The 13,239-nt window shown below is 41.0% G+C and overlaps 1 protein-coding gene across 2 annotated transcripts in view; it reads left to right on the forward strand.

The window, feature by feature from the left end:
- Window positions 1-13,239, forward strand: part of Dennd6a (DENN domain containing 6A) — an 80,288-nt gene that overhangs the window by 16,663 nt on the left and 50,386 nt on the right. For both annotated transcript variants that reach the window (XM_045136021.1, XM_045136022.1), the window contains exons 4-5: window positions 4,987-5,099; window positions 10,654-10,734. In XM_045136021.1, the coding sequence (XP_044991956.1) occupies window positions 4,987-5,099; window positions 10,654-10,734 (194 nt within the window). The remainder of the gene's footprint in view (window positions 1-4,986; window positions 5,100-10,653; window positions 10,735-13,239) is intronic.

The raw sequence follows: 13,239 nt of genomic DNA on the forward strand, positions 1-13,239 counted from the left end.
AGGCCTAGGGTGGCCTTGAACTCATGGTGATCCTTCTACCTCTGCCTCTTGAGTGCTGGGATTAAAGGTGTGTGCCCCCACACCTGGCCCTAGAAGCAATTCTTGTTAGAGAAGGTATTGCCTTGAATTGTGTGTAAATAATCCTCAGCTCTCCTTAGTTTTCCGTAGATGTTATCTTTCCACAATTTACTACTTTTTTTTCTTTGTTTTTTGTGGTAGGGTCTCATCACAACTCACACAATTTACTACTTCTAAAAGATCAACCTTTCCTTTCCTCTTCTTTCTTTCTTTCTTTTTTTTTTTTTTTTTGCTTGTTTATGTTTGTATAATGTGTGTGGTATATGCGTATGTTATGTGCCCATGTGGTGCCTCATGCTCTCACCTGGGGTGGTGGGGTGCGCTTGCCTATGGTGGCCATAGTGGGACACAGGGTGCTCCTGCTCTACCACTCTTCTGCCCTTCCCCCCAACCCCCCTGAGGTAGGGTTTCACTGTAGTCCAGGCTTACCATGACAGACGTGCCACTATTGCACCCATTGGCTCATTTGGCCTAATTGGCCAAATATATGGCTTGCAGTGTCCATTACTGAGTATCTTCACTGGTGATTTCTCTTTCTCCCATTGAACTGTATACAGAATAGCTTCTTTCAGCTTTCTGTCAATGAAGACCAGCTCTTTTTATTGTTGTTTAGTCATATCTACCCTTTGTTATCCTAAGAGGTGAGCATTAATTTGAGCAGTAATATTAATTTTAATATGACAGCAAGAACCCAAGTACTCTGTATGCATTTGACATTACAGATCTCAGTTGTGATTATCCAAATAATGTTTCTCTTCTGTCTCTTATAAATGGAAGTTGAAATTACTATGCCAACTTTGAAATTGATTTAAAATTTCCAAAGTAGCTTTTATTTATTTATTTATTTTTTGTTTTTTCGAGGTAGGGTCTCACTCTAGCCCAGGCTGACCTGGAATTCCCTCTGTAGTCTCAGGGTGGCCTTGAACTCACAGTGATCCTCCTACCTCTGCCTCCCACTTGCTGGGATTAAAAGCGTGCACTACCACGCCTGGCTGAATAAGTAGCTTTATTGCTGTGGAAGGAAAGCTAGGCATAGCAGAGCTGACTTTAGAAGAGAATCCTAAATCAAAGTTATGCTTATATGGTACAGACAAGTAAAAGTAAAACAACATTTTAGACTGTATGAAAGTTATACAGAAAAAAAAAAAGTTTTAGAATTTCTAATGAAACGGCTTCTCAGTCTCACTGTCTTCTCCTCATACACACCTTAGGTCTTTGTGACTTTAGAACTTTTATTTGTTCTTGTCCATCTGAATAGATTTTGTCTGAATGTAAATTTAAGATGTGCTTATGGTCTGGAGAGGTGGCTCAGCAGTTAAGACACTTACCTGCAAAGCCTAATGACCTGAGTTTGATTTCCTAGGACCAATGTAAAGCCAGATGCACAAAGAAGCACATTCATCTGGAGTTCATCATCTCCTTTGGAGAAATGTCTATTCAACCCCCCCTTTTTTTTTTAGCTTTTTAGGGTAGCAGAGAGAGAGAGAGAGAGAGGGAGGGAGGGAGGATAGGTGCATCAGGACCTTTAGCCACTGCAAACAAACTCCAAATGAATGTGCTATCTTGTGCATCTGGCTTTCTGTGGGTAAAGGGGAAGTGAACTTGGGTCCTTTGGCTTTGCAGGCAAGTGCCCTAACTACTAAGTTATCTCTTCAGCCTGGCAGGTTGGTTTTAATCAAACTTAAACATATTGTGAAGTTTCTATTTCCTGTTTAGAATTCAATATGCCAAAGAAAAAATAGTTATGTGTGTGGTAATAAGTAATGATAATACTGAGGACATTAAAATATATATATATATTTCTTTGTTTCTTTGAGGTAGGGTCTCACACTAGCCCAGGCTGACCTGGAAATCACTATGGAGTCTCAGGGTGGCCTTGAACTCATGGTGATCCTCCTACCTCTGCCTCCCAAGTGCTGGGATTGAAGGTGTGTGCCATCACACCTGGCTTAAAAAAATATTTATTTATTTATTTATTTGAAAGAGAGAGAAAGAGGCAAAGAAAGAGGGAGATAATGGGCATGCCTGTGCCTCCAGCCACTGCAAACGAATTCCAAATGCATGCATACACTTGTACATCTGGCCTACATGGGTCCTGAAGAGTTGAACTGGTATCCTTTGGCTTTGCAGGCAACTGCCTTAATGGCTAAGCCATCTCTCCAACCCAATACTAAGCACTTTTAACATGATTATGTTATTCTAAATATAGTACCTGAGTGAAATCAGAGTGATATCACAAGTGTTTTAAAATTTTTTTAAATTTTTATTTATTTATTTGAGAGAGAGAGGAAAGGAAGGCAGAGAGCGAGAGAGAGAGAGAGAGAGAGAGAGAGAAAGAGAATATGAATATCATATTGGCATACCAGGGCATCCAGGCCTTGTAAAAGAATTCCAGATGCATGTGCCACCTTGTGCAACTGGCTTATGTGGGTTGGGTCCTAGGGAATTGAACCTGGGTCCTTTCGCTTTTAAAGCAAGTGCCTTAATGCCTAAGCCATCTCTCTAGTTCACAAATGTTTCATTGTTTTTATTTTCTTTCTTTAGGGTAGGAGCTTAAGGTGCTAGGTGTGGCTCTTAAGACTCTCAGAGTATCTACCAAAGTGACCCTTGATTTTGGGTTTGCCTGCTATGAGAGTATTCAAGTAGGCTGACTGGAACAAAATATAGGGAGATTCTAAAATTTAACTAAACAATGTACACATTTAATGAAAAACAGCACAGAGTATTTATGCAAGAGTAGGTATTATGACAACCAGATCCTCTAACAAAGTCACAGTCCCTTAGGATGTGTGGTGCCCCACACACTTAATCCTGTCAACTAAGAGGCTAAGATTTCTGGTCTGTTCCAAGTCAGGTTGTGACTAAGTGAAACCCTTCCCTAATGAACAACAGAAGAGGAAACAAAGCCACTATAAATCAGGTAGCAACAAATGACAAGCCCTAAATGTAGCTTATTTAAGAATGGCAAATCCAGCCAGGCGTGGTGGCGCACACCTTTAATCCCAGTACTCGGGAGGCAGAGGTAGGAGGCTTGCCGAGAATTTGAAGCTACCCTGAGACCATAGAGTGAATTCCAGGTCAGCCTGGACTAGAGTGAGACGCTACATTGAAAAACAAAGAACAAAACACAAAACAAAACAAAACAAAAATGAATGGCTGGGGATGGAGAGATGGCTTAGCAGTTAAGGCGCTTGCCAGCAAAGCCTAAGGACCCAGGTTCGATTCTCCAGGTCCCATGTAAGCCAGATGCACAAGGTGGCACATGCGTCTGGAGTTCGTTTGCAGTGGCTGGAGGCCCTGGCACTCCCATTCTCTCTCTCAATCTCTCTCTCTCTCCTCCCTCTCTCTGTCTCTAATAAATAAATGAAAATAAAAACTTTTTTTTAAAAAAAAAAAAGAAAAAAAATGAATGGCAAATCCAATCATCCATCCGATTTAACATATAATTTCTATATATTTATATATTTACATATAATTTATTATAACATATAATTTTGTTTTGTTTTTGTTTTTCAAGGTAGGGTCTCTCTCTAGCCCAGGCTGACCTGGAATTCACTATGGAGTCTCAGGGTGATCTCGAATTCATGGTGATCCTCCTACCTCTGCCTCCCAAGTGCTGGGATTAAAGGCATGCGCCACCACGTCCAGCTATAACATATCATTTATCCTGATATGGAAGGTGCAACTAGCCACCATGCCCAGAAAACTTTATATTTTACAATGATTGAAGATGTAATTTTTATATTTTTAAAATTTTATTATTATTATTATATATTTCTTGGTTTTTCAAGGTAGGGTCTCACTCTAGCTCAGGCTGACCTGGAATTCATGACAATCCTCCTACCTTTTCCTCCCTAGTGCTGGGATTAAAGTTGTGTACCACCATGTCCTGCTTTTTAAAAAACCTATTATCTTTGTTTATTTGAGAGGGGGGAGGGCAGAGAGAGAGAATGGGTGTGCTAGGGTCTCCAGCTTCTGCAAATGAACTCCAGACTCATGCACCCCCTTGTGCCATCTGGTTTATGGGGGTCCTAGGGAATCAAACCTGGGTCCTTTGCTTTGCAGGCAAGCACCTTAACTGTGAATCCATCCCTCTCTCCTGTAGCCCTTAGTTTTTTTTTTTTTTTTTTTTTTAATTTTATTTTGAGGTAGGGTCTCACTCTGCTGAGGCTGACCTGGAATTCACTGTGTAGTTTCAGGATGGCTTTGAACTCACAGTGATCCTCCTACCTGTGCCTCGCGAGTACTGGCCTGGCTCCAGTTTTAAAGTTTTTCTTTTTTTTTAAGATTTATTTTTATTTATTTATTAGAGAGAGAGAGAGCGAGAAAGAGAGAGACAGAGAGTGAGAATGGATGAGCCAGGGCCTCCAGCCACTGCAAATGAACTTCAGATGCATGTGCCACTATCTGGCTTATGCATCTGGCTTATGAGGGACCTGGAGAATTGAACCTGGGTCCTTAGGCTTCACAGGCATGTGACTTAACCACTAAGCCATCTCTCTAGCCCCAGCCCTTAGTTTTGATTTTGCCTCTAACTAGCCAAGATGGATTAAGCAGTTCCTCAAATCTTTAGGGTGTCCTATTTCTCCTTTGAAACATGACAGAATGGTTGAAGATGTTTGTAATGTTTTGTAAGTCGTATGAAACTTGAAACGTGGGCTGGGGAGATGACTTAGTGGTTAAGACGTTTGCCAGGGAAGCCAAAGGACCCAGGTTCCACTCCCCAGGACCCACATAAGCCAGATATGCAAGGTACATGTGTCTAGGGTTTGTTTACAGTGGCTGAAGGCCCTGGCTGCTCATTCTCTCTCTCTCTGAAATAAATAACAAAATAAATTTTTAAGAAAGCTGATGAAACTGGGTAAATGCTCTACTAAGTTGTCCTCTCTTTCATTTTGTTTTCACTAGGTTGTCTTGGAGATACCCAGTTTTGTTTTCGATTTCGACAGTCTTCTGGGAGGAGGGTATCACTGCATTGTCTCCTTGATCAATTTGACAAAGATTTGCCAGTGTACTTAAAGGTTAGAAAAATGTCCATGTGAGAGGAATCTAGTATTAGAACTCTTATAACTAATGTGTTTCGTTGCCTCTGTTATGACATTCAGATATAGATTGCTTTTCTTGCTTACTTTATAATATAGCTAGATATGTATGTGTATGTGTGTGTGTGTGTGTGTTTATTTTTTTAAAGAAAAAGAATACACTCTATATGCATGTGCCATTATGAGTATCTGGCTTATGTGAGTTATAGAGAGTTGAGCCTAGGTCCAAACATTTTGACAATCAAAGTAGTTATGTTAGCTTCTGGTATCCCAAACATTCGAAATGTGACATCAGATTAATTACCAACATAGAAGTTGAGGGCTTGCCTAGCACCTGTGAGGCCCTAGGTTAAATTTCTAGTACCACAGAATAAATAAACATACACATAAATAAATAAACTATTATAGCTGGATATTTTAAGGGAATCTAAATTACACAGATTCAGCATATCAGTAAAACTGACTATAAGGTTTCTGTGCTGTAGACATAATACCAGTGTGTATTACAGAAATTTATTAGAATGCTAAGACAATTTCTTTGTTACTAACTCTTTGTTTAGATGTGCAAAATAGAGTGGTACTATTCAGAAAATGTCACCCATAGTTGGAGTAGTAATTCCTTGTGGTCATAACTCATGGTTTATGACAGCACACTTACTTACAACCATTTGATCTTTAATGAATTTTGCTTTACATTTGCTGTTCATTAAAGTAATTTTCTTTTTCAAGGTAGTGTCTCTAGTCTAGGCTGAGCTAGAACTTACTTTGCAGTTCCAGACTGGCCTCAAACTCATTCTACCTCCTGAGTGCTGGGATTAAAGGTTTGTGCCACCATACCCAGCTTAAAGGAATTTTTTTGGCGATTATTTATTTATTTATTTATTTGGGGGAGGGAAGATTGGGCACACCAGGACTGTAAACAAATCCCAGACGCATGTACCACCTTGTGCATCTGGCTTATGTGGGTACTGGGGAATCAAAGTTGGGCCCTTAGGCTTCTCAGGGAAGTATCTTAACCACTGAGCCATTTCTCCGTGCCCCCCCCCCCCCCTTTGAGGTAGGATCTTGCTCCAATCCAGGTTGACCTGGAATTCAGTATGTAGTCTCAGGGTGTCCTTGAACTAATGGGCATTCCTCCTATCTCTGCCTCCCAAGTTTTGAGAGTAAAGGCATTTGCTACCTTGCCTGGCGGGAATTTATTTTATTATTTTAATTTTTTTAAATTTAATTTAATTTTTTGAGTTAGGGTCTCACTGTAGCTCAGACTGACCTGGAATTCACTTTGTAGTCTCAGGGTGGCCTGGAACTCACTGTGATCCTCCTACCTCTGCCTACCGTGTGCTCCCGTGAGCCACCACGCCTGGCCTCCTGGCAGGAAATTTTAATAACCCAGGTGATCTCAGAATCTGTTTTTGCTCTTAGTACTTTATGCTTCTATCTTGGGCTGGGCAAGATACATTTTCCATCCACACATCCAGTATGAACTTGGTATCATTTACCAGAAATCACCTTTTATAGCTGACCTCTCTGGTTCTATTAACAGCAGAAATATGCTCTCAATTAGCAAAGATAGGACTTTAGAAATGTTTCTTAGACAAAAAAAAAAAAAAAAGAAAGGAAGGAAGATAGGTAGAAAAGAAAAGAAGCCAGGCCTATTGGCACCCTTTGATCCTAGTACTTGGGAAGGCAGAAGTAGAATTGTGAGTTTGAGGCCAGCCTGAAACTGCAGAGTGAATTCCAGGTCAGCCTGACCTTGAGTGAGACCCGACCTCAAAAACACAAAAGAGCCGGGCGTGGTGGTGCACTCCTTTAATCCCAGCACTCGAGAGGCAGAGGTAGGAGGATTGCCATGAGTTTGAGGCCACCCTGAGACTCCATAGTGAATTCCAGGTCAGCCTGGGCTGGAGTAAGACCCTACCTTGAAAAACCAAAAAAAAAAAAAAAAGAAATTATTACAGCCACATGCTCCTTGCCATATTCTTTTTTTTTTTTTTTTAATCCTCCATACAGTCCTTTGTTTTTGTAGATAATTGACTTCAGGGAAATTTGCCCAAAGACATTCTGCCCCTTGCTGTTACCAGCATAGTATGTCTTACATAGTATTGTCAGCTGAAGTATGTGTGTGTGTCTATGTGTACACACACTTATATATGTGTTTTAAAAATAGACTAAAATATGAAATTGTACCAAAATAAAACATTAACAAAAAAATAGACTAAATAGCTGGGAGTGGTGGCTCACACCTTTAATCCCAGCACACTGGAGGCAGAGGTAGGAGGATCACCATGAGTTTGAGGCCATCCTGTGACGACATAGTGAATACCAGGTCAGCCTGAGACCCTACCTGGAGAAAGAAAAAAAAAATAGACTAAAATGGCTAGGTATGGTGGTACACACCTTTAATCCCAGCACTCAGGCGGTAGAGGTGGGGGGATTGCTGTGAATTTGAGGCCAGATTGAGAATACATATTAAATTTCAGGTCAGCCTGGGCTAGAGTGAGACCCTGCCTCGACAAATCCAGAAAAAACTACACTAAGATGACTAGCAATTGCTGAATAAAGAAAAAACTGTATAATTTTGGATCTTTCAAAATAAGACCCTTTTCCAATTTCTTATTTTTTTTCCAGTTCTTCCCCCACCTCTTCATCAACAACTCCCTTATCCCAACTTCTTTTCTTTTCTCTTTCTTTCTTTCGTTTTTTTGTATCTTGTTTTTTTTTTTTGAGGGGGAGGGTCTTGCTCTAGCTCAGGGTGACCTGGAAATCACTACGTACTGTCAGGGTGGCCTCAAAATCACAGTGATCCTCCTACCTCTCTGTCTTCCAAGTGCTGGGATTAAAGGCGTGTGCCACCATGGTTTTTTTTTTTTTTTTTTTTTGGTCCAGTTTCTTTTCTTTGTTGTTGGTTTTTCCTTTCCAGTTTCTAATCTTGTCTCTTCTATACACATGACAGATTTTAGTACTTTTCCATGAAATGGTTATATTTATCTGCCTGTGGTTTTGCTCAAATTCCTGGCTTTATAAGCCTGAGATTTCTTTGTTTAAATCATATCCACACTTCAGCTCTGACACTTCCACTTTACCCTTCTGTAACACTCTGTGCTTTCTTCATTTGATCCACCCTCCTATTACATAATTAAAAAATTTTTTAATTGTCAACTTCCATAATTACAGACAATAAACCATGTTAATCCTCCCCCCCACCTCCGCCACTGACACTTTCCCCTATGCAACTCCACTCTCCATCACACCCCTTCCTCCTCTCAGTCAGTCTCTCTATTTTGATGTCATAATCTTTTCCTCCTATTATGGCTCCTAGATGCATACCATTGTCCAAAAACATAGGTTAGATTTTGACTAGCCCTCCCCCCACCTTTCCCTTACTCAATGTCTTCTCCTAACCTCACTTAGGTCCATCCATCCCCAATCATCTGTTCTTCTACTTACATATATACAATACCATCCTCTTTAAGTCCTGCCTCCCTTTCTATAACTTTTATGTCCCCTTTGTAACTTACTGGTCTCTGCTACTGAGTTTTATTCCAACTCACTTAGAAGTCCAAACATTTGTAGCCAACATCCACATATGAGAGAGAACATGCAATGTTTGGATTTCTGGGCCTGCATTACCTCAACTAAATATGATCCTTTCCAGATCCATCCATTTCCTTGCAAATTTTATAATTTTCTCTTTCTTTACTGCTGAGTAGAAGTCCACTGTATAAATGTTCCACATCTTCAATTATCCACTCATCAATTGAGGGACATCTAGGCTGGTTCCATTTCCTAGCTATTGTGAATAATAGAGTAGCAAAAAACATGGTTTGAGCAAGTGCTTCTAAAGTAGTGAGACAAGTCCTTAGGAAATATGCCTAGGAGTGATATAGCTGGGTCATATGGTAAATCTATTTTTAGCTGTCTTAGGAATCTCCACACTGATTTCCACCATGGCTGTACCAGATTGCATTCCCACCAAGGGTGCAGAAGTACTCCTTTTTCTGCATTCTCATCAGCATTTATTTATTTTCTTGATGATAGCCATTCTGACAGGAGTGAGATGGAATCTCAAAATAGATTTAATTTGCATTTCCTTGATGCCTATTTTTCAACTATTCTTATTCCCCTAGATTGTACTGACCTTAAGGAACTGTGTCTGATGCACCACTTTTAAAAAAAAGATTTTATTTATTTCTTTTATTAGAGACAGAGAGGGGTGAGAGGGTGGGGGGGGGGAGAGGGAGAAAAAGAATGATAATGGGTGCTCCAGGGCCTCTAGCCACTGCAAACAACTCCAGACACATGCGCCACCATGTGCATCTGGCTTATGTGGAACCTGGATAATCGAACCTAGGTCCTTAGGCTTTACAGGCATGAGCCTTAATTGCTAAGCTATCTTCCAGCCCTGCACCTCTTTTTTTTTTTTTTTTTTTTAGTTTGTGTATTTATTTATGTGAGAGGGAGAGAGAGAGCTAGCTAGAAAGAGATGGGCATAGCAGGGCCTCTGGGATTTTTCCATCTGCTGACAAAGATAAGTTTTAGCTCCTCATTAATTAACTCTTTACAGTAACTCAGTGAATTAGTTCAACTTTTAGCTTCTTTTCTGCCACAGATGCAGATAGAGAGAACAGAGGCAGAGAGATAGAAAGAGAGAATGGGTGTGCCAATCTTGCTGCTGCTGCTGAACTCCAGACGCATGTGCCGCCTTGTGCATCTGGCTTACATGGGTATTGGGAAATCAAACCTAGGTCCTTAGGCTTCACAAGCTAGCACCTTAATTGCTAAGATCTCTCCAGTCAGGCATTTAACTTCTTATATTTCTTCTCTTGCAATTTTGTTAGCTGGGCATGGTGGTGGTGCATGCCTTTAATCCCAGACCTCAGGAGGCAGAGGCAGGAGGATTGCTGTGAGTTTGAGGTCAGCCTGGGCTAGAGTGAGACCCTACCTTGAAAAACCATAAAAACAAAAACAAAAACACCACACAACTTTATATTAGGGCATCCCATTTTGGTAAAAGATTGACAGCTTAGCCCTCAACATAATAGGTAAAATTTAAGAAACTGATATCGCATTAGGGAAAATACAAAATTTGATTATTTTCTGAGTTTGTTTGCATAACGACCACAGCTGAAGGGCTGGGCATGGTGGTGCACACATTTAATCCCAGCACTCAGGTGGCACAGGTAGGAGGATCACTGTGAGTTCAAGGCCACCCTGAGACTACATAGTGAATTCCAGGTCAGCCGAGGCTAGACTGAGACCCTACCTTGAAAAACCAACCAACCAAACAAAAAATGACCACAGCTGAGGACCTCCCTGGGGAAAGTCTCATCTTTGGTCCTTAGATTATGATTATTTTAGCTTTGGGCAAGTTATCAAGTCATTCATCTGGAAGTTCCTGTCATGAGTAGTTTGTTCTTATTTCTGAAAAGCATAACTAGTTGTTTGTGTTGGTTTGGGTTATCACAGAAGCCTGCTGTCAGCACTAGTGAGTGCCCGTGCATAGGAACATTGGTGTGTGTTTGCTCTCTCATAGAAAGATCCTGCTTACTTTTATGGATACGTGTACTTCCGACAAGTTCGAGATCAGACTCTTAAAAGAGGCTACTTCCAGAAGGTAACTTTCATATACATTAATAATTTTTTAATATTGTTATTAGAAAAATTAAGAGCCAGGCATGATGATGCATGCCTGAAATTGCAGCAGTTGGGAGGTGGAGGGAAGAGAATGAGGAGTTGAAGGGCATCCTGGACTACATGAGTCCCTGTCTCAAACAAAAAAGGGAAACCCTACTAGGCTTAAGTCTTTTTTTTTCTTTTTGGTTTTTCGAGGTAGGGTCTCACTCTGGCTCAGGCTGACTTGGAATTCACTATGTAGTCTCAGGGTGGCCTCGAACTCTCAGCGATCCTCCTACCTCTGCCTCCCAAGTGCTGGGATTAAAGGCGTGCTCCACCATGCCTGGCCTTTTTTTTTTTTTAAATGATATTTTATTTACTTATTTGAGAGAAAGAGAGACAGACAGAATGGGTGTGCCAAGGCATCTAGCCACTGCAGAGGAACTCCAGACGCATGCGGTTCCTTTGTGCATCTGGCTAACGTGGGTCTTGGAGAATGGAACTGGGATCCTTTAGTTTTGTAGGCAAACACCTTAACTGCTAAGCCATCTCTCCAGCCCAGGTTTCAGTCTTTTATTTTTATCTGTGCATGCATGTGTGTGTGCTTTCTTTTTTATTTATTTACTTATTTATTTTTAGGGTTTTTTGAGGTAGGGCCTCACTCTAGCCCAGGCTGACCTGGAATTCACTATGGAGTCTCAGGCCTCGAACTCACGGCAATCCTCCTACCTATGCCTTCTGAGTGCTGGAATTAAAGGTGTGTGCCACCACGCCTGGCTTTCTTTTTTGTTTTTTTTTTTTCGAGCTAGGGTCTCATTCTAGCTCAGGCTGATCTGGAATTCACTATGTAGTCTCAGGGTAGCCTCAAACTCATGGCGATCCTCCTACCTCTGCCTCCCAAGTGCTTGGATTAAAGGCATGCACCACCACATCTGGCTTTGTGCATATTTTGATTATAGACACTAGTCTCTAGATTGTTTTGCATGTGCATGGGTGTGCCTGTGGAGGCCAGTAGTTGATACCTGGTGTCTTATTTGATGCTGCCCATCTTACTCTGTAGGGTGTTTCACATAAACTCAGAGCTTGCTTGTTCAGGTAACCTAGCTGCCTAGGGAGCCCCTTACTCTGCCTCCCAGGCACTGACATTACAGGTGGGCCACCAAATTCACCTGGCGTTTACATGGGTGCCAAGGATCTAAACTCTGATTCTCAGTTCTTAGACTTGGGCGAGAGTGCTCGTGATTTAAAAAAAAAAAAAAATTGTTTTAATTTTTAAATTATGTCATTTATTTATTTGAGAGAACTAGGCAGACAGATACAGAGAGAAAGTGAGAGAGAGAGAGAAGAGAGGAATGAATGAGCACACCAAGGCCTCTAGCTCCTGCAAAGGAATTCCAGACACATGAGCCACCTTGTGCATCTGGCTTACATGAGTGCTAGGGAATCGAACCTGGGTCCTTAGTCTTTGCAGGCAAGTGCCTTAATTGCTAAGCCATCTTCTAGCCCCACTCTTGATTTTCTTTTTTTGATTTTTTGAGGTAGGGTCTCAGTACAGTCCAGGCAGACCTGGATATTCACTATATAGTCTCAGGGTGGCCTCAAAGTCATGGTGATCCTCCTACCTCTGCCTCCCGAGTGCTGGGACTTAAAGGTGTGGGCCACCGCACCTGGCCCTGCTCTTAATTTTTTAAAATATATTTTTAAAATTCTATTTTTATTTGTTTATTTGAGAGAGAAAGTCAGAGAGAGTTTTAACTGCTAAATGTTTGCTACCTCTGGACCAGGTTTCTAGTAGTAGCATAGAATATGTTACAGTTATTAGAGAATAAACAAATTGTAATACTGTTGCAGCCAGTGAAGCCAGAAGTGTCTGGTTTTGATGAGCCAGTAAGTAAAAATTAGCAACATCTTAGCAATTTTTGTTTCCATCTTTTCCTTAAATCAAAAAGAAAAAAATGGGGCTGAAGAGATGGCTTAGTGGTTAAGCGCTTGCCTGTGAAGTCTAAGGACCCCGGTTCGAGGATCGATTCCCCAGGACCCACGTTAGCCAGATGCACAAGGGGGCGCACGCATCTGGAGTTTGTTTGCAGTGGCTGGAGGCCCTGGTGCGCCCATTCTCTCTCTCTCTATGCCTCTTTCTCTCTTTGTCTGTCACTCTCAAATAAATAAATAAAAATAAACAAAAAATTAAAAAAAGAAAATAAAAATAAAAAGGGAACAAATGAAGAAAAGTGAATCAGTCCTCTTAATACCAGCTATTAGGACTTACCTTAGCCATTTAAAATTGGATTTGTCCTGACCACTAACTGATGCAGAATGGAAAGGTAGAGTGGTTTTCAAGAAAAACTACATTAAAAAAATTAGTGTAACTTAGATTTTTTTGTTCTTTGAGGTAGGGTTCCATTGTAGTCCAGGCTGACCTGGAAATCACTATGTAGTCTCATGCTGGCCTTGAACTCACAGTGATCTTTCTACCTGTGCCTCTCAAATGTTGGGATTAAAGGTG

This window comes from Jaculus jaculus, chromosome 16 (genome assembly GCF_020740685.1).
Source record: "Jaculus jaculus isolate mJacJac1 chromosome 16, mJacJac1.mat.Y.cur, whole genome shotgun sequence".
Taxonomy (NCBI): Eukaryota; Metazoa; Chordata; class Mammalia; order Rodentia; family Dipodidae; genus Jaculus; species Jaculus jaculus.